Source organism: Sycon ciliatum, chromosome 10 (genome assembly GCF_964019385.1).
Source record: "Sycon ciliatum chromosome 10, ocSycCili1.1, whole genome shotgun sequence".
NCBI classification, from domain to species: Eukaryota; Metazoa; Porifera; class Calcarea; order Leucosolenida; family Sycettidae; genus Sycon; species Sycon ciliatum.
Window position 1 is genome coordinate 21,148,881 of NC_088652.1, and position 23,626 is coordinate 21,172,506.

Genomic DNA, 23,626 nt, shown 5'->3' on the forward strand with positions numbered 1-23,626 from the left:
TGAACACGGGGTGCAAACTCACGAAAATAACCTAAGTGCTACAACATGTTCTTTTTGCTTACACAAATCGGGCTTATGCGTACGAATACAAACAGCTTCAAGGACCTTCAACTGCTGGACATAACGGGCACGACACAGTACAGAGAAGTGGGAATCATCATACGGAAACGTGGCTAAATTCGTGTATCCCAGACGAGATCATTAAGATACCGGGTTACGACCTGTTCCGTCGTGACCGGTCCCAGTGCAGCACTACATGGAGCGACTTGGGTGGTGGTGGGGTAGCAGTCTTCTCTTCGTCCTCCCTTTGTGCTATGCGCCGCCGGGATCTAGAGTGCAACAATTCAGAGATGATAACTGTCGAAACAGGAGCTACAATCATTTCCTGTATGTACCGTCCTCCAAGACACGATAGTCTTGCATTCTGCAACTCATTCAGTCCTCTTCACCCCCTCGTTGACAACCGTCCAGTAATTGTCGTGGGAGACTTTAACTCCAAGAACAATGAGTGGAACAACGCAGACCCTACGAACACTGCAGGTAGACACATGCAGTCCGCCTTTGACGACTATGGCTTCACTATGGTCTCCAAGAACCATGGAACGAGGCCAACTAAAGATTCTAATCCGTCCCTAGACCTGATTTTAACTAATATGCCCCATCTTGTCACTTCATGTTACACATCCATGCCCATTGCAGACCACTGTCCTCTATTTTGCGCATATTCTCCACCAGAGAAACGCCACTCTAGAAGTACTGTCAACGCAGCCGCAGTCTCCAGAAAGGTTGACATGCACCTCCTCAGGCAGAAACTGAGCACACTACCATTGACCGAATGCATGCAGGGCACCAACGTGCACATCAGTTTCAGATGCATGGCCTACTCTGCACTGCTGGACCAGGCAATTCAGGCAGCAACGACCATCACACGCCGGAAAAACACCCAGTCGAACCAACCATGGTTCACAAAAAAACTTAAGACGCAACGTCAGCGAACTAACCGCCTCTATGTGCTCCACCGAAAGGAGCCACTCAACGATTCCTTACGAGCTGCATACAAACTCTCGCGCAACCTGTACCACCGGTCATTAAGAGCCGCCAAGGACACATACTTGTCAACGCTCGGATACACAATGCTTGGCAAGGAAAGAAAGGGTGGCTATGCGTGGTGGAAACGTGCCAAAGCAATATGCAATATTGACCAAACAAATAAAAAGGCAATTCCAGACCTGCAGAACGGCAATGAAATTCACAAAACAGATCAAGCGAAGGCCGAAACGCTGTGTACCTTCTTTGCCCGCCAATGCACCACTCAGCCAACGCCGCCGAATACTGTAGCAACTAGTATAACAATCAATGAAGCCGACGTCGATGGAAACAAATTTGGATTCGGAAACATACGCCCTGTTGAAGTCTTCGATGCAGCAAAGAGGCTGCAACAACATAAATCATCATCAGACATCAACCTGACAAACCGTATACTAAAGCAATTCGCAGATATCCTTTCCCAATCACTATCAGTATTGTTCAACTACAGCCTTGATGATGGTGTGTTCCCGTCCTCCTGGAAATCATCCACTGTAATACCGGTGTACAAGAATAGAGGTTGCGCCAAAGAGCCTACCAATTACAGACCTATATCCCTTCTCCCATGCATAGCGAAACTAATGGAAAAGATTCTCTCGGAACGTCTACTTCGATACTTGATGACCCAGGGTGTAATTTGTAAAGGTCAATTCGCATATGTACGCAACAAGTCTGTAACGGACCAACTTATCTTGCTAACCCAATCAATGGCTGTAAATATTGATAATGGCACTAATTTTGACCTGATATCTCTAGATTTCAGGAAAGCTTTCGACCGGGTCGACCACTCTATACTCCTAAAGAAATTCGGTAAGATTGCTACAGCTTCGTCAGTAAAATGGCTGAAGAGCTTCTTAGGGGATCGACAAATTGAAGTGAAGGTACATAGCACTAAATCGAAGAAGCGGAGCATCAACTGCGGAGTGCCTCAAGGTTCCCACCTTTCACCACTCCTATTCCTACTCTATATAAATGACCTGCCCAACGCTATGCAACATTGCACGCAATATCTATTTGCAGATGATGTCACCCTCCTACTGGCTTACAAACCTGAAGACACCCTCGCCAGTAGAGCGAACATGCAGTCTGATCTCGATGCATGTCAAACATGGGGCAGGAACAATGGAGGTGAATTCTCAGCAAGCAAGACATCCGTGCTGTGCCATAGAGCTATCAATGATACACCTACTGCAGGAATCCAATACCAAATGTACAATGAGCCATTAACGTTGGTTTCTGAACTGCAACATCTTGGCATCACCTTGACCGACAACCTGGATTTCCGCAAACATGTCGCCTCAATAACTTCGAAGTTCAGATATCGAGTGCACCTACTGTCAATTATGTCCCAGCAACTTACGCCTTCGGCAATGATCATACTGTACAAAGGGTTCGTAAGACCTGTGATCGAATATAGCTGTACGGTGTGGTCGTTTGGATCTAATAAGAAACCCATGACCACTCTTGATCAATTACAGGCAAGGTTTGCTAGAGCTCTACTGAAAAAGAAAAAAATTGCATTTGATTACACTTCTTCCAAATCTGTCTTAAATTCTAAATGCTCCCTAGAGTCACTAGCCTATCGTCGTCAAATCATCAGTCTCACTACTTTTCACAGATATGTTTTCCATCATCGTGATTACCTTGCTGATTTCCATTTCAAGATTACGAATAGTGAGCGACGACCAAATAAAATCATTCTTCCCAAATTTAAATCATTGTCTAAGTCTCTCTTCATGTTCCGAACTGCTATTCTATGGAACTGTTTACCCCCCAGTCTAACATCGGAAGCCTCGCTCTATAAGTTCAAAGCTGCCCTCAGGAAATTTACAGCTGACTATGCTTATGCAATCAACGGAATTCCGCCACCTTGCAGTTGATTTTCCCCATTTCTCTCCTCATCAATCCCTACTTCTCTTTGTACATACATCTACATCTACTGTTCTTTCAATCAAATGAACCCCTCGATAGGCACATTGCCTTTGGGTCATTTCATAATAATAATAATAATAATAATAATACACACTCAAACAATCGGGACGAGATAACAAATGCAAGTACACAGCTGACTTCTTACGAATTTCACCCTCATCAGCTCCATCACCTTCCCAGCCACCTGACTCCTCCTCGTCCGTTTTATCACCATCACCACCAGCCGTCTCATCGTCATCCGCCTCGTCGTCATCCGCCTAGTCATCATCCGCCGCCTCGTCATCATCCGCCGCCTCGTCATCACCCGCCTCGTCATCACCCGCCTCGTCGTCATCTGTATCTTCGTCATCCGCCGCATCATCACCCAACTCATATTCACCACCAGTTAGGCCTTGACGGATTATGCTAATATTTTCGTGAAATTATGCTTTTCGCATTCCTGAAAAAATTGCAGAATTATGCTATTTTTATGCTAAAAGTTATCATATTATGCCGCATTATGCTCACATATGCTGCTAATGTATATGATGGTTCTTTGCAAAATAACAGGGGATTTTTTTATAGGGCGTTGTACTGTACATGTAGTAGCAAAAGTTCAACGGGGTCAACGCACCGCACGACCTACAATTGTAGCTACGACCATCACTGATTGTAATGGACTGGACATGTTATCAAGGGAGTCGTAAACCTACGACTTCCGGGTGTATCTACTTGTAGTTGTAGAACATGTACAACTCTGTGGAATTTGGTGCGAACAGGCGGATTATTCCATTATTTATGCGATTGCGTGGAAGCAGAAGGAGCACGTTGTTTCACTGAAGTTGTATTCGTAGGTCGACACTTCGTTTAGTGCCTTCTCGCCTTTGGTTACGTAATCTTGTTACCTTTTTGCGTTTCCTCTAGTGGTTTTATTGCACTTGTATCTTGTTGTTATTTCTAACAACTTTCTATTTACGAGAGCATGTCTGAGAATACCAAAGTATGTGTGCAAGTGGATCTCTCCGATTTCGCTCAAAATTTGCAGGTAGGTTCCCTTTGGGGTGTGGATCGATTATGCAAAGCCCTTGAAAAAGTTTCTGAAGGGAACCTTAAAATTTGCATACCCCTCAAAAATGGCCGAAATATCACATTATTTATGGGTCTAGAAACGAGTCACGCCACAGCGTATACGAACAAGCTATGAACAAAACTCCATCAAGCCAACATTGCCTCACCTTAGAAGAGTTCCTGGAGCAGTACCGCTTAGCCACGCCAGCATCCCAGAAGACGAGGTCCATCACCCCCTGACGCCACAAATGATCGTCTTGAAAATAGCCAATTTACAAGCGCTGGCAAAACAGCCAGCTACGTCCTCAATTGGCCAGAACTATACACCGGCAGATAGTAGAACACCTCTTCTAGCGCTGAGGACATGTCCCCCATCTTCCTTTTGGGGTTTTCTTGAAATAAACTTTTTTGAATTTTTCCACTCGACCATGCTGAAATACGGCCAAAGTCATACCTGCGCAGGAAAGCTCGCCACTCCGCGACGTCTCCTCAGCAATTTCTACTCCAACACTACTCCCAAGGCCGCAGAACAACGTGTAGTGCTGACTCTGACAAGGAAAAGCAGCGGTGATCACTTGTCACTCCAAACGACAAGCTTCTCCTTGCGCCACCAATAATTTTTTGTGCGACTATAATAATAATAATAATTCGCGGGATTCGCGTTGGCATCGCTTGAATGTTCAGAAACACACAAACTAGCCTTCGCTTCCGCGTGCGACTGTTGCTGCAAAAGTGACTGAAGGCCTGAGCGCAGTTTTTGAATTTTATTGCAAGATGCACGGTGAAATCACGTGCCTTGTGACGCAAGAATGCCAAGTCGCGTGGCCCACGGCTCACGAGATTTCAGAGTCACCTTTGTCAAGTGCGCTTGTTACTCGCCTTGAACGACCGTTGGTCTGGAAGTGATCACACTTGTGTTGTTACGGCGCTCAAGAACACGCTGACCGTGTTGTAGGCCTACGAACCGGGACTTTCCCTGACCATGTAGGTCGAAGACCAGTGAAATGATGATGAAATCACATTCTTTATGACGTAAGAAATCTCTCATGCAGTTCACGCGACAAGTGCGTGCAGCCAGTGCTGCTCGCGTGCCATGCGCCAGTCAACACAAAGGGACCGAGCTAGTCGCTTTTGCCGAGCATCGACATGAAAACAAGGGACTTTTAGTTTACTGTTGGACTATGTTCGGGATTGCAGGAGGTAAGTGTGAAAGACGAATAACTCTCTATGCTGTACGGGGCATATTCCAACGGCTTGCTGCCATTGCAACACTCCTAGGGCAGTTTGTGGGGGTCCTCAGCAGTTCAAGCAGGAAATGAAGCTCATCTTACCTCTGCCATCATGGTCTGTTCCGAGTAGCGTTCCAGGCACATTCGCGATCGATGGCCGCGTAACGTGATGCAGGAAGCGTCATCGTACGTCACAGAGCACGCGATCTCACCGTGCATCTTGCAATAAAATTCAAAAACTGCGCTCAGGCCTTCAGTCACTTTTGCATCAACAGTCGCACAAAAAATTACTGGTGGCGCAAGGAGAAGCTTGTCGTTTGGAGTGACAAGTGATCACCGCTGCTTTTCCTTGTCAGAGTCAACACTACACTTTGTTCTGCGGCCTTGGGAGTAGTGTTGGAGTAGAAATTGCTGAGGAGACGTCGCGGAGTAGCGAGCTTTCCTGCGCAGGTATGACTTTGGCCGTATTTCAGCGTGGTCGAGTGGAAAAATTCAAAAAAGTTTATTTCAAGAAAACCCCAAAAGGAAGATGGGGGACATGTCCTCAGCGCTAGAAGAGGTGTTCTACTATCTGCCGGTGTATAGTTCTGGCCAATTGAGGACGTAGCTGGCTGTTTTGCCAGCGCTTGTAAATTGGCTATTTTCAAGACGATCATTTGTGGCGTCAGGGGGTGATGGACCTCGTCTTCTGGGATGCTGGCGTGGCTAAGCGAAACTGCTCCAGGAACTCTTCTAAGGTGAGGCAATGTTGGCTTGATGGAGTTTTGTTCATAGCTTGTTCGCATACGCTGTGGCGTGACTCGTTTCTAGACCCATAAATAATGTGATATTTCGGCCATTTTTGAGGGGTATGCAAATTTCAAGGTTCCTTTCAGAAACTTTTTCAAGGGCTTTGCATAATCGATCCACACCCCAAAGGGAACCTACCTGCAAATTTTGAGCGAAATCGGAGAGATCCACTTGCACACATACTTTGGTATTCTCAGACATGCTCTCTTACAGTACTTAACTTCAGTTTCTTTGGTTGTATCCTTAGTTCCGTATATTCCCACTGATGATAGGGACAAGAAAATCGATTATGGGTTTTCAATAATATTTTTGTTATAAAATACACAGTAAATACATGTCAAACAAGTAACGTACTTCCTCCGCGTCATTAAAATTGTCGCTTCGCACATCGCAATGTTTGTGACTTGGCTCGTCTTTATAGTCAGACTGTCGGAATCGCTGTTTTCTGTGTTCGAACATTGGTGCGACCCTTCCTGCGCAATGTCTACTTGTTACTGAAGCCGTGGTGGTCTCGGACTTTGTCGGAGCTCTCTTCCGCATGAAGAAAATTCATCGCGCTCCGCACTATTCCGCCCCAGAGCGCAATATCATTTTTCTGGAGTTCATGCCGTCCCATATCGCTCCTTGGGGATTTATCAAGACTGCAAGCTCGGATATAAGAATCCTGGTATCTCTCCTAAATACGAAATGCTGAAGTTGACGGTAGCAAGAACAAAGTGTTCTCAAATTCCTCAAATGGGATACTTGTGGCGCATGTTGCTGCGAATGTAGCAGGTCTGAAAACACCAACAAAATCAGCAACACGCTTGCCAAGGAAAGAAGGTGCCGAACTGCTTACCCTTTCCCGCTGGAAGGTCGTTACAGTGTACTTGAAAAATGCTAGCTTGCCTTCATCATCTGCCACCTGGAGGCATGGATTGCTTGAAAACGAAGTTTCTTTACCTGAATTTGAACGCGCGTCTTGTTCAGCGTGTTGAGTGCTGAAGGGCCTGCCTCAAACTCTGATGAAGACGTCGACCTTTGCTGCAAGTGAAGCGAAGCAGGAGGCCACAAACTAAAGCTTGGTCCGTCGACAATGCTCTGCCTCAATTTCTAGCTGATATATTTGCCCTTCGAGTGGAAAAAATAAATTCAAAGAATCGCTCTGGGAAGCGACAATTTTAATGACGCGGAGGAAGTAGTTGCGTGATGTCTGCGGCCTTAGCTATATTAAAATTTATGCGATTCGTATGCAATTTGCCTCGAATTATGCGATTATTCGATTTTGGTAGGAATTATGCGAAAAATTATGCTAGCATAATCCGTCAAGGCCTAACACCAGTCCGTCGTCTGATACCATCCGTGTTCTCCTTCCTACGTCTGTCTCGTGCCACTGTCCTTAGACCATCTACGTCTCGAGATTGTGTTCCGTTTTGCTTCTGGTTTCTGTTCTCCTTCGATGCTCCGCGTGGGCCTTGGCCATTCCTAGCATATATTTCGATTGAATAATTGGCAGCCGACCTCCGTGGTCTCTGGACCCACGGATCAAGCGTCGGAGGGTGCTGCGGTGTACGCACAGCCGGATACTGTGTGACAGAAATGGGATCAATTTCTGTGATTGGCGGTACTGTCGTTGTTGCCGACTCCACCCCAACCCCAGCCACCAACGGCACTGGTGGTGGCTCCAGTGGCGGCAAGGGCAACGGTGGAGAAGGCACATTCGGTTGGCTTAGTGATCCACCACTCTTCCTCTGCACCGTGTGTTCGATTTGCTCTGGCTGTGTCGGTGGTAGAGGGATTTGTGTAAGCAAAAAAAACATGTTGTAGCACTTAGGTTATTTTCGTGAGTTTGCACCCCATGTTCATGAGTTGTTTCTGCACTGTTCATGCCCATTTGTCACACTTACTCTTTATCTTAGTTCTCACTTTTTGTAATACTTACGCGTCATGTGTCACACTTCTTTGGATTTTTAACCTTTGTTTTTCCCTTCATCACGTTAGTTCCGTATTTCCACTGATGATCGGAGCTTAAAAATCGATTTTGGAAACACACAAAACCAAACCTTGAACAAATTGTCATGTTGCGTGGTGATGTCTGCGGCATTCATACTTTTCATAGCTATTATTAAACTTTTATCTCCACGTAGATTATTCATGATTTATGTTTCATGATTGTTGTGTTTTGTATTGGTCTATGTTCTGCTATTCTTCAACAGAGCTCAGAGAGAACCCTAAGACAAGACCTAAGTACTGTCAAGTCAAGTTTGCGGGTATGCGGTTTGTGAGAGAAAACATGCTTAGAGATAGTATTATATTGAAATGGCATACCTGTTTTACTGCCAATGTCTGTTGTCTGGCTCAGCAAAATTTGATAAGAAAATTGGGGCTCAGTAAAATTTGATATGATCAACCGTTGTCTGATGAGGCGCATAGCGTAGCATGATGATCTATGTTTCGTGTATCTGATGATTGTTGTGTGTTGTATTGGTCTTTGTGCTGCTATTCTTCAACAGAGCTCAGAGAGAAACTCTGCCAACCTAAGACAAGACCTAAATGCTGTCAAGTCAAGTTTGCGGGTATGTGGTTTGTGAGAGAAAACAGTGCCTGGGGAATATATTGTATCACGTGAATCATGTCTCTTAGCAACCGCTGAACTTCTTCTAAAAGTACACGACCTGCCATACCCTCATCAGAACATGGGCACATACTCTGCAGTACAATGTATGCAGAGGTGTAGTACATATGTGAAAACATAGCCAGTATTTACAGCTTGAAGAATACAGTACTGAGTACCTGATATTGGACACATCCAGAGATTGTATAGTGCCTATCTTAGTGATAGAACCTGTCGACCAGTAACCGAGAGGCCCTCCCTCCCTACTTTTGATCCCCAGTAGGTGTGACCTGACCTATCTTGGCTCCAGTCACTCAAGTTCTTCAGTTTTGATTGAAATCTTTCCATACTCCTACCGACAACAAACCATAGAATGGCACCAGAGCATGTGCTCGGTGAAGACAACAGTGAGGCAAAGAAGATCGCTAAGAATCTAGATGTAGACAACAGAATAAGTCACAAGCATAAACATCTATAACGCTAAAAGACCATAAAGACAACTTTGCTAGCGCGTTGCCCTGCAGACTCGGCCAAGCCTAAAGTGGGTGTGGACTGCAAGGCTATACTGGAAACAGGTCATGACTGCCTTTCGGCACCAAACACCATTCAACGTTTGATAGAATTGTCCGATTGGTAGTGATTGAAGGTTTTTTCAATGGAATAGACGTGTACCTACAACATCTCTTGCAAGCGGGGCTTTTTGTTCATTGATATTTATTTGTTATTGAAAACCACAAACCTTCACACATATGAATATGCACAATGTACAGTGTACATTGTGTATGTATAGAGAAGCCAGCACAGAAACTGCAGTGGTGGTGAGGCCTGGGCATCTCGTCCGACCATGGGTCTTTTGAACAAGGTATGCGTGACGGTGTACCTGGCTCAAAAGGCCCGCTTGCCAGAGTTGCAAACTGTTTGGGGAGTCGACTACTCTCCCGTTTCTCTCTATGTAGAATTCTGACGGGAGAGCTGCACGTCTTGAGCAAGCAATGGGCCAGCAGCAAACTAAGTTGGAGGTAAGTCAGTTGAGGAACAGGCTGCGAGGGGAGGGAGGGGAGGGGTTAGGGGAATGCCATGCATATACAGCAATGATATACCCTTGCTCTGGTTTGAGGAAAGAGAGAGAAATTCCGAATGTGCACATAGGAATTGGTTGTCATGGCAGCCCCAGGGGCCTAGCAATGCACTTTTCAAGCTATCTTTTAAATGTGCCGAAGAATTATTGTTAGTTCTGGTTTGAACACACCTCTCCCCCTTTGTCAGGGAATCTAATAGCCGCAACAAACTCTAATCGTATAATGATTGTGTCGTAACCTATCGACTTTGTTCATTTCAGAGCTCAAATACAAGAGCTGCGAGACTGCAACACACTTTGGGCCAGCTTCAAACCAAGTTTGAGGAAAGTTAAGGAACAGATAAAAAGATTCAGTTAAATAATCAGCAGAGTAACCTCTAGCTTGCTGTTCGAAGTGCCAGAATTCTGATGCTGATAACCATATACATGTAATTCTTTAAGTACTGCCTTTGTAATACTTCGAGTACTGTATATGGGATGCTGATTGTTCTCAATGACTGAAGTGACACGTGCCCGTTTTACTGCCGATGTCTGGCTCAATTATTGAATATGATCAACTTGTGTAATTAGACTCATAGCAAAGCATGATGATCTATGTTTCGTGTATCTGATGATTGTTGTGTGTTGTATTGGTCTTTGGACGGCTATTCTTCAACAGAGCTCAGACAGAAATTCTGCCAACCTAAGACAAGAACTAAATGCTGTCAAGTCAAGTTTGCGGGTAAGTGGTTTGTGAGAGAAAACATGCGTGAGGATTACGCTTTCCCCAAATCGGTAAGCTTTTCCCCGATTTTGGAGGGTTACTTTGAGAATCGCCGAAAATGTTGTTCCATCAAACTGCCATTTGTCAATGATCGCTTGGCGAGTGATGTTCGCCGTACAGTCAGATCCTTCAGTAATGATGTGCGTGTTCTGTTCCAGTCCGATTGGTCACTCCGACTCCGAGATATGTTAGTATCTTCATCATGGTCCCATCGTGAATGCCCGAAGGATGTGTAGTACTATAAGAAATAAGAGAGGGAGAGGGCGACCTGTTGTCAATGCTTGTCTCAGGATGTCGTCTTAAAAAAGTTATGTATCATTTGTTCCGAGTAGTATGTTGGTAAAATAGAGAGAAGAGATTTGACCCCAGCTCTGTTGCATAAGCTTGTCATGCCAGGTGGTGAATAGGGCTTGAACATGATGACGTCAGAAGTCAATAAAATAATCATGAATGACTTCTATGTGACCCACTCTGACCATAGTGATTTACATGTAGAACATCCGATGAGTCATAAGTTAGTGAGTTTTGGTGAAATTGATGTGTCCGCTAATTTTGCCCTTTTGTGCTTTTTGGTGCATGTCAGTATCTGGGCACAGGCTGTAATCTTCGAACTCTTGGATACAAGTATCAGAGTCGCCACAGTATCAACTATGAGCCGGATGAAGGACAGATTGCTTCAGTGACGTTCAGAAAGAAGCATACCAACACTGTACTGAAGTTATCCTATTCTGGTAATATACGCACACGGGGAACAAACACAGGTGCGCGTTGGTACTTCAAGATCGACAACAGGGAGTGTGCCAGACCTACCAAGATAGATATAGTCATGTACCAGAGCAGTGACGACAGCACATTTGTCCCTGCCGTACTGACTGGTATCTGTGAGTCGACGTACAGCAGTGGAGCTAACATTGCAGCTGGAGATCACACCATCACAGTACATGTTGGAAGATATGGTCTCGCCAGTGATGCATATACAGGCTGGGCTAGCACCTCGATTCTTGAGATTCAAGAAATGTGTCCACAGTTTTAGCATCTGAAATGGTTATAACAGTGTACGTTGATATTGGAAGATGGACAACAAGGAACAGGCCAGACCCACTAAGAATGATAGAACTGTAGGAAAGAGTACTGCCCACACCAACCATGCACTGTACCATACTGACCAGTATCTGTGACTGGACTACCAGTAATGGAGTTAACATTGGCAGCTGGAGATTACATGATTACCGTGCATGTTAGAAGAATTGCGAGGCTATAGCAATGGTAGTCCATACACATGTTAGTCCATCTTCTCCTTTCTCAAGTTTCGAACCCCACAATTTCAGTATTTCACGAATATTATAGCCTAAGTTTCTTGAAGACCAGGAACTGATTGTTTTGACAACAAGTGTTACTCAATAGATTCGTTGTCTAATTCCACCTTGGTTTTCTTCTCGCCCAGCGGTAAACATATTCTGCACTGTTCAAATCTGGTAATGGTGGTGGTGCATGTGTGTATGTATCTATTATGTGTGTGTGTGTGTGTGTGTGTGTGTGTATGTGTGTGTGTGTGTGTGTGTATGTATGTGTGTGTGTATGTGTATGTGTGGTCGCTGCTTTCGCGGTGTCCGGGGACGGGGAAGGCATCGCTGTTCAAGGGTGGCTCATAGACCAACAGCAGAGGAGCGCTCAGCCTTCCAGCACGTGTGCATATGCGGCAAGCGGATGCGACTACCCGTGCATCTGGAGCGTCATCGAGCGTCGTGTCCTCTCTCTCTCTCTTCTCAAGTTTCCCAGTGATGGGATCACGTGACCCTTTTGCGGCAGTGACTCTACAGGACAGGGACAGGGACAGGTGTGTGTGTGTGTGTGTGTGTGTGTGTGTGTGTGTGTGTATGCGTGTGTGTGTGTGTGTGTGTGTGTGTTTGTTCGGCTGTAATTTCTGTTCTGCATTGTCGCTGAACAACTATCCAAGATTGTTTTCTATTTTTCTTCTTGCTAGTACAAAGTATCAGAGTGTGGAATTTAATAGCCATGTCTTTCTTTATGCAGTAACGATGTCTCCACTGCCACCTTTACACATGTACTGTATAGTTTCTGCTGGCCTGCATTCCGTTTTCTACTTACCTCCTTTATACGGTTTCCTGACTTCCTGGTCATGACTAACATATCTGTCTCTCAAGTACATATTTCAATAGTGCATAAGCTCTTGACTCCTGACTGTATCTTGCATGTACATGTAAGTGAAATGGGTAGCATGAAGTGCACTCTGTTATCCTTTTAGTGAGTCATGTAGTTAGTATTTACCCCAACCTTCGTGTGTGTTTGTTCAAGCAAACAAACAAGTTTTAAAAACAACTTGACATGCGGCGGGGTACGCTGCGAGTAGCAACAGACAACCCACAAGGCAGAAATTGGTCACACACACTAAGTCAGAGACAGACTGAGACACAGCACATGCACACAAAACAAGACCAGGGAAGAACAAGAAGCAGACCGAAACAACTCTGGTTTCATCACGCACAAGCTGACAGTGAAAGTGACGTACACGAGCATGTACAATACTAGTCAACAGTACAATCATAACTCTTGCTACTAAGACTAGCAGTGACAATGAGCATGCTACGTTTTCTAATCCTTGCATCACGAGCTACCAGGGAGATTATACTATATTTTTGTATACTATTGATAATACAACGCGGATCATACAGAACACATGACATCGACTCTCACCAAGCAACAGCCCAGGTAGCATTGTTAGATGCGTTGGAGGCCTGAGGAGGCAAGAATGACAGACGGACAAATTTATCATGTCATGATGATATGGCCAAGATGCATCATTGATAGCTGAGAGGCAAGAATGCCTGACAGACCATTTGATGTCATTATGATATCCAAGTCTGAGATGCATTCGTTAAAGCTCAAGTTCAGCGCCAAAATCATGCACAAATGGACAATGAGCAGTCCAGAACAGAAACGGATTCAAAACATGCATGAGTAAAATGTGGAAAGTGAATAAACCTAGCGAGACTTGTACATGTTACGTTGCCCTCAAGTGCATGTCCGTGCCAATATGCTATACAAGCGAGCACGAAATTCAGGTTGCCAAAAAGTAAGTACGGTTCGTCCTAGCTGTTGACTGACTAGTCACTCCCTGGACCGACTTGTGCTGTGGGATCCCTTGAAGATGAATACTAGCTTGACATGTTTCGTCTTTCAGCTATCCTGCAGAGTTGTGTCGCTTTCATTGTTTCTCTACTGGAACTAAGTGGACCTCGGATAAGACGTACTCCCTCGCGAGTCGGGGTGTGGGAATAAGTACGTAGTATCCAATGTACTTATTATCCAAAGTTACCTCCTGCGGCCCCACTATTACAAACATTGATCATGTACACGCGCGTCCCAAAAGACATTGCAAAGGCAAGTAAGCTAAGATGGAAAAGAATTTTATTGCAATGTCTCGCTTTCCCGATCACCAGCCAAACAATATTCATGTACACACGCATTCCACAAGACCTTGGATTTGGCTTTGTACTGGCCCACAACTTGCACGGAGTCTTGCAAGTAAAGCTAAAGTAAAATTTAATCATCGTGTCCGTTTCCGAAGGGAACTCACGACGGCCGCTAACACCCAGTAACCCCTAGGCCGTAAACCAGACAGGCACAGTGGGTTGGTCAAAGACCATGATTGGGACACGAGAGGCACCTGGTTCAAGTCCTGACTTGGAGCGGTTTTTCAAGCCGTGCTGCTACCCACAGTCAACTAGGAACTTATGGCCAGGCACAAGGGGTACATGGGTGCGGCTTATGGGGTTTCTGGGCACTTGTGCAAGTGGTTGTGAGACTTATCCACTCACCCCCACTGTAAGGCGCTGCATCTGTCGCTAGGGTTTACTGGAGGCGTGTGCTGGATGGGAAAGGAGACCAAGCGATCATGCAACAAAGACATGCAGCTGGCTATTGCACCTCGATCGAGTAGGATGGGGGGCTGACGAATTGTTTAGACAAAATTAATGTTCTCTCACCAAACGTCAGTGTTAGATGAATGTCAAATTCGCTTGCGGGTAAGTCCATTTCAACCAAGACGCGAGATATGGAATTTGTGCACCAAAGTGATCAACTCACAAAATGGTCTGTAGCCAGGGAAAGGCGAACGACGAGTCTTTTGGGCTGCGCCAGAACACTGCCTCACATAGATCCATTAATCACTCCTTCAACACACCTGTGACCAAACTTGTGTTTGCACCTTTCCGACAGCGACCTGCAATACACGGTTCGCCTCAGGCATGGCACTTGTGTTGCCTTGTGCGTATCCATTCCTGATCATTTTCACAGGATCTGAAAAGAACCTGATTCTATTTCTTTCGCATAGTGCATAGTGTCCCGTTGGCATACTGAGGCTCAAATCCGGAGCGAATTGCTTTATAAACGAATCCAAAGGACCACTCAGAAAGAAGGATACAACGAGGATACGTGTCACGGTACAGCTCACGACAGCGCTGACATGTCATCGGCCTCGCAAATCCAAGCTCACGGTATAAAGCGCTCGCGTTTGGATCATGTGATCCGAAAAAACATTGACAACCGAACCGTCAGATTCTGATCAAACGTACCTCAAAACGCGAGCTCCATTCCGAGGTTGTTCCACACAGCTGTCGTCTCCGGATCCATTCCATTCACCTAGATTTTTTTCTAAAACATCCTCACGGTCTTTCCTTGGAATTTTCAACAGTTATTTTCCCCAGTACTCTGTCACGCTCACTGCCGTCATTCTATTCAGCGTCTTCGTCTCCATATTATCCAATGGGATATTCATGCGAATCGGTTCCTTTCCCATTCTTCTGCCCACAATGACACACACCTAATTTTGGCCCTTTTTCTTCTCGCTGCTCTGCGTGTCCCCTGACCATTCCTGGTAGAAGACTCTCGCTATCTGCCTATAAAAGCTACTGCTCGCTCCCTTTTTCTTCACTAAAGTTTTCAGTCGAGTTTGGTGGGAAAGAATGAAAGCTTGTAATCACAATAGTGCTCTGAAAACATCCCAGTAGCGTTACAGCTACATCCCCCCGTCATAGACGTTACATTTGGGCCTGACGCTGTTCTTTCGAAGCCTGAGAAAGACATCCGCGATGGCCTTCGCTGCAACAGCTCGGAAGCCGGCAATGTCCGCTACCCTGCTGCTGCTGCTGCTGCTGCTGGTGGTGTTTAATCTGTTAGTTTTCATTCCGAGTACACCCGCCGCTACTATCCCAGCAGTGACACCCAGAAACGGTAAGAAGTCATTCATTCATTCACGAATTGTTGCCTGGTTAGCTCGGTTCAGGTTGTTGGGTAGGAATACTGTACGAGCTCTTCCATAACTGGACGCGCGTGCATTCTCCCTGTAGATTTCTGTGTTTGCAAGGCTGACACTTTTACTGCATTATAGGCTATTCACAGTGCTATACCCTAATTGTAATAATACTCTAAATAAAGGAGAATTGTGCGTTGCTGCATACGGGAGCTCGCGCTTTTGACTTACTGACGACTGCCATCCAGAGCACACGAGAAGTCCATCAAACCTTCCACTCGGCGAACCTGCAAGAAAGCACCACTCCCTGCTTAATACACAGTGTTTTGGGAGATTCATCAGATTCATCCCTCTTCAGCTGAGCTTGAGTAGGCTGAGGAAGATTGTGCCTGAAGAGCACTACTTATAGTGCTCTCCAGGCACAAACATCACCACGGATCCAAACTTACAGAGACGCTCCGTTTCCAGCGCGACCAACATGCAGCAGCGTGAGTCAGTGTCGCTCATGGAGGTGCTGAACAAACGCTGAGGACCATTCGCCAATCACAACACTGTTGCCTCCAAACCATCTAATTCGCCAGCACGCGCTTGGGACAACAATGTGCGAGAGGGAGTGGTGCTTTTTTGCAGGTTTGCCGAGTTGCAGGTTCAATGGACTTCTCGTGTGCTCTGGATGGCAATCGTAAGTCAGTCAAGTGAGAATTCAAGTGGGCAGGAAAAGCAGGAGTTCTTATGTAGAGAGCAACACACAATTCCCCAAGTATCGTCGAAGTCGCGCCAACCTCTTCTTCAAATCCCCACCCTTGTGCTTGACTCATATGGCGGTAAAACACAACTGGAGATATGCCCACACACGCTCTCAAAGTTGCAAAGGCTTTTTAAAATAAAATAACACTCTAGCGCAGAGCTCTTCTTCTCACCACAGCTGGCTATTCGCGTCTGGAGCCCAGTGGATGCATGCCTAGTGATGTATGATGTCATGGCGGTCTGGTACTTCAGGTAGTGCTTAGCTAATATAACATGCTGAAGTACAGTCGATCGCAGTGGAGTCTGCAATTTCATTCCTCTCAGCCAAGATCCGCGTGAAGACATCCGAAAAGGAGATTTGTTTGAAGAGTCTAGTGGGAAGGCAAGTTGTTGTTGTGCCGCCTCATGCGATCGGTCGTTATTGAGCTATGGGATTTGGGACTTGCTGGTGTTGGTACTGCATTGTATAATGGCAAGGTCATGGCTTTACCCATTCAATATTGTTTAATGGGTAAAGTCATTACCTCACCATTCTCCATTATAACAGTGCGGTGTATGTGTGTGTGTGCGTTTGTGTGTTTGTGTGTGTGTGTGCGCGCGTTTGTGTGTGTGTTGGGGGGGGGGGGGGTGCGTTTGTGTGTGTGGGGGGATGCTTGGGGTTGGGTGTTGCCATAGAGACCTGCATGACAAGATGGCTGAGGGAGGCTACAATCGACGGCAGCTTTACAAGTACAGACGTACAGCAAGTGGAGAGAGTTGTGAAGAAGCTGAATCCAGCTCTCGACGAGGCAACTATAAAGCACACAGATCGTGACATATTGGACTTTGTGCTGTCCGGCAATCGACAAGCAGTGGATTTCCTCTATCGCTGCCTGGGTGAGTGAAGCTCCACGTTTTCTTGTTTCGCTTTCAAGAGCATAACACAGTGAAACAAAGCCGGGTGTGGTACAGTGAGCAATGAAAAAATAATGTATATTATCAGAGCCAGAATGTCAACCACGCCCGTACGTATCCTGCCAGAAGCCTGACAGAGGCAAGTGAGTGATCTACTGTACATTTCCATGTACATGTATGTAAAACATGTACTTAAGTTAAGATATTGGCTCAACATCCGAGTTCTAATTCCCTTTCTTTCACCTTACTACCCAGCGAACTCTTTTGTATGGCCAACTCTCAGAGTGATGAAGAATTGTTGTCTGCATCAGCGTGAAAATGTGCCATAATCTAACATTTACAATAAGGAGGCCATTCGGTGAGGAAAGAATGATATTTTTGTTTCTTCTACAAAATCCACATATCTCCAGACACTGGGGTGAATAATGGAGTGTGGTGGTGGGGTCCCTAGTGATGAAGATAGAGATGTAGTTAAATTGTATTAGTATTTACTCGTGCACTTGTCATGTGAAAGTGTTTGTGTTGGAGTCTGAGTACAATTTGAACCAACATCCACGCAAGGCATGCTGGTCTTCTGTGATCTATTCTCTATTCTGATGCTGCACAGGTAACCATGGTGATGCAGAGTGTCGGCGTTCATCACCATGCCAACACGCAGGACGGTGTATGTACACTAGTGGCCATGGCAACGGCGGACTTCCGGTATCAGGGTATAGATGTGTCTGTGCTAGCGGGTTTGCTGGAGAATATTGTCAGCGTGGTGAGTGACACTCGCATCTGTTTGTTTGTCCATGTGTTTGGTCGTTCACCTTTCTGACTATATAATTGAGTTGATCTTCATTAGGCTGAGGAAGATTGCAACATGCTTCTGATGAGGGGTGAATTCCCCGAAACACTGTGTGTTGAGCAGGGAGTGGTGCTTTCTTGCAGGTTTGTCGAGTGGAATGTGCGACGTGCTCCTAGCGGGGCCCGGATGGCAGTCGTGAGTCAGTCAAATGTCAAGTTCGGCAGGAAGTGTCTGTTTCAAGTAGGAACAATCAACTTCATCACTATTTCCTCCGAAGTCGTTACTTCTAAGTTTTAGGCTTCAAAAACATCAACATGATTTGCTCAGTTTGCCTGCCTCCTTTGCTTACCGGTATTTACATGTACTTCGAAGTAAGATGTACGTGTATTTCCTCTGGTGACTGCGCTGTTTTCTGCCTAGCTGCAAGTCAGTGTTCATCATCACCGTGTGATCATGGTGGTACCTGCGAGGAGACCGGTGATGCATACACATGCCAGTGTTCCCCGTTCTTCACTGGACGCCATTGTGAAACACGTAAGCAGCAAGTCGCTAACTGCAATTGTTCTACTGTAGGTGAGATCCGATCCGAAGTGCAGAGCAGGGAGTAGGTATTTTACTACTCTCCGTGCAAAGCTCCACTTGACTCTTGTGACTCTGGACATTGGTGTGAATGCTGCTAGCCGTACACATGAACACATCAACATGTACTAATATAGTGATAATAAGTCATTATATTGGTAACTGCAACAAGGTGCCAGCTTTGTAAATGGCGTCGGAATTCGGATATTTTCAAATTTTAAACTTGACCAGCCTAATTTGTGCAAAACAATGATTTTCGTAAATTAATAAACTTCCTTTCAGGCTAAGAATCCCATTTGGCCTCGACCACCTGAAATCCCTGTGCAACAGCCTTGCATGTAGAGTTGTGGTTTGAGAAATCCCACCTGTTGTATGCACTCGTGTATTGCTGAGAAACATTGCACTCGTGTACTTCTCTTCTTTTCATGAAAATGAAATCCTATTTCCTACCGCCTTAGGAGCTGCGTCTGCGCCTTGATCCTTGAAGGGCGGTGGCGTTCCTACGGATGCAGAAAGCTCGTGTTACAGTGAAACAAGTCCAGTTTGCACCCCTGTACCAGTGCACAGCCCATATTTCCCCAGCCCTGGGGATGCACAACGCCAGACCTAACATTCACTCGCAAAATCTGATTTCATTGAGAGTATGTTGTGCATATTTTCCAACATGCACGATAATTCGGCAGACTTTTAATATTTTAGCGCGAAAGCCGATTGCTTGGTACTGGTGCTTTTCTGTTCTTCCTGTTAGGTTGGTTGTCATCACAAGTTCTGTCTAACATGACATCCACACTGTCCAAGCTATCCAGAGCAACGGAGCGTCTTCAGGAAAAGAGCGAGAGATCCGCACAAAGGGCATCCGACGAGATCTCGGCATTCCTCACACGGATCCAAGATAGAGTTGATGCCATGGATGAGAACTTTCAAGACCTGCAGAACAACATGAGCAGAGTGTTGCAGGTGAGGGCACATAGAGAATATACCGTACATCAAATTGCTTCTGCGCCTTTTTCAATACAACCACCTCCGTCGGCACCACTACTCGTCATCATCATGGTTTAAGTCGCTTTATTTGCAAACATTATTTGTCTGAATGTACATAGCAGGCTGTGGAGCTTCATCACATTCGGGAACTAATATTAGAAGTGTAAAGCGGGCTCGGTTTTGGAGAAAGGCATATCATAATAATTGCTATCATCATTCATTGGAAACTGCGATGGTATGTGGATAAACTTAATGCAGTTCAGAATACTATTACTAATAATTATCTACTTGGATAGAAAAGAAGGACACAATGTTATGAGTCATGACTACCTGCCCACCGAAATACTCAGATCTTACAGGAAAGGAAGGCCCTGCAGCCCTTCATGCTAAATGAATATTGAGCAGTGAGCCATGCTACCCGTACTTGATAACGATAATCAGATCATAAACAGTCAGCAAACCATAACTAGTAACACTTTGTCTTTCGTTTTCATCCATTGGTTACATTGGGCCACCATCCGTGTTCAAATACTATCTCTTTGTCGTTCTCTGGTTTGTGTTAGACTGAAGGCCAGCAGTGCAATCGATTCTCACTTGGATACAAGTATCAAGCTGTTCATAACGCCAACCGCGGCAATTTTGAACAAATTTCATCGATGACGTTCAACAAGAAGCAGCAGCAGAGTCTTCTACGCATTACCTTCTCCAGCAATATTGGTGTAAAAGGCAGAAACAAAGGAGCGAGGTGGTTTGTGAGGTTCGATGGAAACGAGTGCACTCAGCCAGAAAAGCTTGATATTTTTGCATACAGGCAGATGAGTACCACTTTGTATATTCCTAGCGTGCTGACTGGAGTATGCAGCGCTACAAGCGCAGGTACTATTGGAAAAGGACACCATGAAATTTCAGTGCATGTCGGTAAACGCTTAAAGGTCGCAGGAGCTGGAGTAAGGTCTGGGTATGGATCTCTGGGATATTTTGAAGTTGTTGAGATTTGCCCGCCATACTGACAAGTTCATCTCTTTTGGCTGATATGTAGTTCGTTTCAGAAGGTTATCTTTCCTTCTCTCTCTCTCGATCTCTGTATCCCGCTCTCTCTCTCTCTCTCTCTCTCTCTCTCTCTCTCTCTCTCTCTCTCTCTCTCTCTCTCTCTCTCTCTCTCTCTCTCTCTCTCTCTCTCTCTCTCTCTCTCTCTCTCTCTCTCTCTCTCTCTCTCTCTCTCTCTCTCTCTCTCTCTCTCTCTCTCTCTCTCTCTCTCTCTCTCTCTCTCTCTCTCTCTCTCTCTATCTATCTATCTATCTATCTATCTATCTCTATCTATCTATCTATCTATCTATCTCTCTCTTTCGCTCTCTCTCCTGTTCCCTCGCTCTCATGTCTCTGTCTTTCAATTTCACCCCGAGGCTCTCCCTGTGTGTCTGTCTTTGTGAATTTGATGCATTTACTGACTATTGCTGAGCATGCCGTACATAAATAACACTATCCTTTTCATAAACCTTTTTATAGACCATGGAATTTAGCATTTCCTTTGATCTGAGCAAAATACATTCATCTATCTGTTGTGCCTGCGAAAAATGTCCGCTACGTACATTTAGTAACTACTCAGATGGTGAGCCAAGGAAAATATTAGAATGGAAACAAAGAAAACGATGGGGCACAAGACCAAGTTATGCGTTCCAGTCCACCAACTAAACCAGGTTTTGAACAGTCAGACGTGCACAAGGTAGCACCAGTCTCACAAGGAGTACGGAGACATTCCATGGAAAGGAAGTGAGCTTGAGCACTGCTCGATAGCGCTAACCCACGGCCTTCCAACTTGAAAGGCTCTTGGATATTAGTGATAATTCCAAAGAGGGGGGAAGGTAAACGCCATCAAGCCGAACACAAGCTACATTCCAAGGCACAGTGGAATGCTGACTTGGTTCTATAACGGGACGGTAGGACCATTTGATAATACGGTCTAACCACAAGTCGACAACGCAACTCTCTCGCTCTCTCTCTCCTCTCTCTATCTCTCTCTCTCTCTCTCTCTCTCTCTCTCTCTCTCTCTCTCTCTCTCTCTCTCTCTCTCTCTCTCTCTCTCTCTCTCTCTATCTCTCTCTCTCTCTCTCTCTCTCTCTCTCTCTCTCTCTCTCTCTCTCTCCTGCCCTCGCTGTCTCTCTCTTCCTCTCTCTCTCTCTCGCTCTCCCTCCCCACCCACTCTTGGTGCGGCTAGTAGGCCATGAAGTCGAGACCCTAGGTCGGCGGAGCTCCCTAAACCTCACCAGAACCGCCACGAGGTCTTTGTAAAAAAGGAAAGAAAAAAAGAAGAAAAAAAGCAACAATCACCCAACTTGGGAGGCTCAATTTTATCAAGGATAGGACATGAAAAGAGAAGCTTCGCGAGGTTGAATTGTAACAAATCGAATGTCGATATCCTACTGACTGTTCAAAACCAAATATTTAGTTGGTGGACTTAACGCATAACTTGTGCCCCGCCGTTTTCTTTGTTTCCATTATTTAAATGTTCCCTTCTTATCAAAATATTACAGGGAACGATTGAAATAAACTGAGAGACTACGAGACTACTCGTACAACTAAAAAGAAAATATGTTCAGAGATACAGCACTCCACTGAATTATGTTACGTAGGAAGTGTGAGCGATGAACACTTCTTTCCAAGCCGTGCGGGAGGGCCTGCTCGCTAAAAGCGAGCTGAGATCCCAGGTGTCAAGGGCTCCGAGATTTTCCAGGATCGTGATGCGTAGAAATTCCACTCGACTCTTGTCAAAGTGCAGAAGGAGCCACTATCCACGAAATCTGTTGTGATATTGCTCCAGCCCAGTCTGCAGGCTGTACTGCGGCGACTTGTTGTCGTTTAGGATAGAAGTGAAAGTTTAGTAGTGCTATTCTTTGTGCAGCCTGGCTCAGTACACATCCTTTTCCAGGAAATTTCCGATGCGAAACATAGCTAGCTTGGTGTGGCCCAACCATGTCTAGCACGCTATGTTCTGAAGGTGCTCAGATGTCATGAATCTACTACTACTACTACTAGGACATGTGGAGCGTTCGTATAAACTGCACTGAACACGGCTGTCCCATGCACCCGTCGACGCATTTGACGTGTTCAATCTCGTCGTTATTAGCATGCATGGTGTTGGCGTTTTGACTAGGGCTCAAACAGTTAGTCCGATTAACCGGTTGCAGACCGGTTACGAAGAATTAGCGGTTAACCGATAAAGATAAAGGTTACGCAGTAACTTTTCAGTAGGGCTCAAACAGTTAGTCCGATTAACCGGTTGCAGACCGGTTACGAAGAATTAGCGGTTAACCGATAAAGATAAAGGTTACGCAGTAACTTTTCAGTCAAATTTTCAAGTATCAGGTCGTTGCAAAGTATTCACTTTCGCAGGCTGTCGCACGCGTACGCAATTTCTGGGCTGTCAACTCGGTCATATCTGGTCTCTTGGTGTAAGAGTATGTATGAATGAGCATGCAAGAAAATGTACATGTGTGCGTTGCACTGAATAGGGTACAGGTTTTGAATGAGTATAGTCAAATATACGGTTAAAAAAGAGTCCGCAGGATTGCCGTGGCTTATAGGTTATAACCGTTAAACCGACCGTTAGCTTAGCAGTTAACCGTTAGGGGTAAAACCGTGACCGTTTGAGCCCTAGGACTCATCTGGCAGTGTTGCCAACCGCCCGTATTTGTCCGTATTTTTACGGAAAAACGAAGTTTTGTCCGCAGTACGGATTTCAATCAAATATCCCGCAAACGATCATGTGTATGATCGATTACTAAAACCATCGTAACTCCATCGTTTCTTGTGCAAATTCAACAATCCAAGAGTCTACGTGGTAGAAGAAAC

The 23,626-nt window shown here is 45.4% G+C and overlaps 2 protein-coding genes across 3 annotated transcripts in view; both read left to right on the forward strand.

The window, feature by feature from the left end:
• Nucleotides 1–23,626, forward strand: part of LOC135826021 (myosin-15-like) — a 226,453-nt gene that overhangs the window by 10,613 nt on the left and 192,214 nt on the right. For both annotated transcript variants that reach the window (XM_065338653.1, XM_065338656.1), the window contains exons 9-11: nt 8,279–8,332; nt 8,576–8,638; nt 9,633–9,695. In XM_065338653.1, coding sequence (XP_065194725.1) covers nt 8,279–8,332; nt 8,576–8,638; nt 9,633–9,695 — 180 coding nt within the window. The remainder of the gene's footprint in view (nt 1–8,278; nt 8,333–8,575; nt 8,639–9,632; nt 9,696–23,626) is intronic.
• LOC135826026 (uncharacterized) lies at nt 15,343–21,371 on the forward strand. Its single transcript, XM_065338662.1, has 6 exons — nt 15,343–15,770; nt 17,212–17,412; nt 18,038–18,190; nt 18,638–18,751; nt 19,545–19,753; nt 20,341–21,371. The coding sequence occupies exons 1-6, from the start codon at nt 15,629–15,631 to the stop codon at nt 20,785–20,787; spliced, it is 1,266 nt and encodes a 421-aa protein (XP_065194734.1). The 5' UTR covers nt 15,343–15,628; the 3' UTR covers nt 20,788–21,371.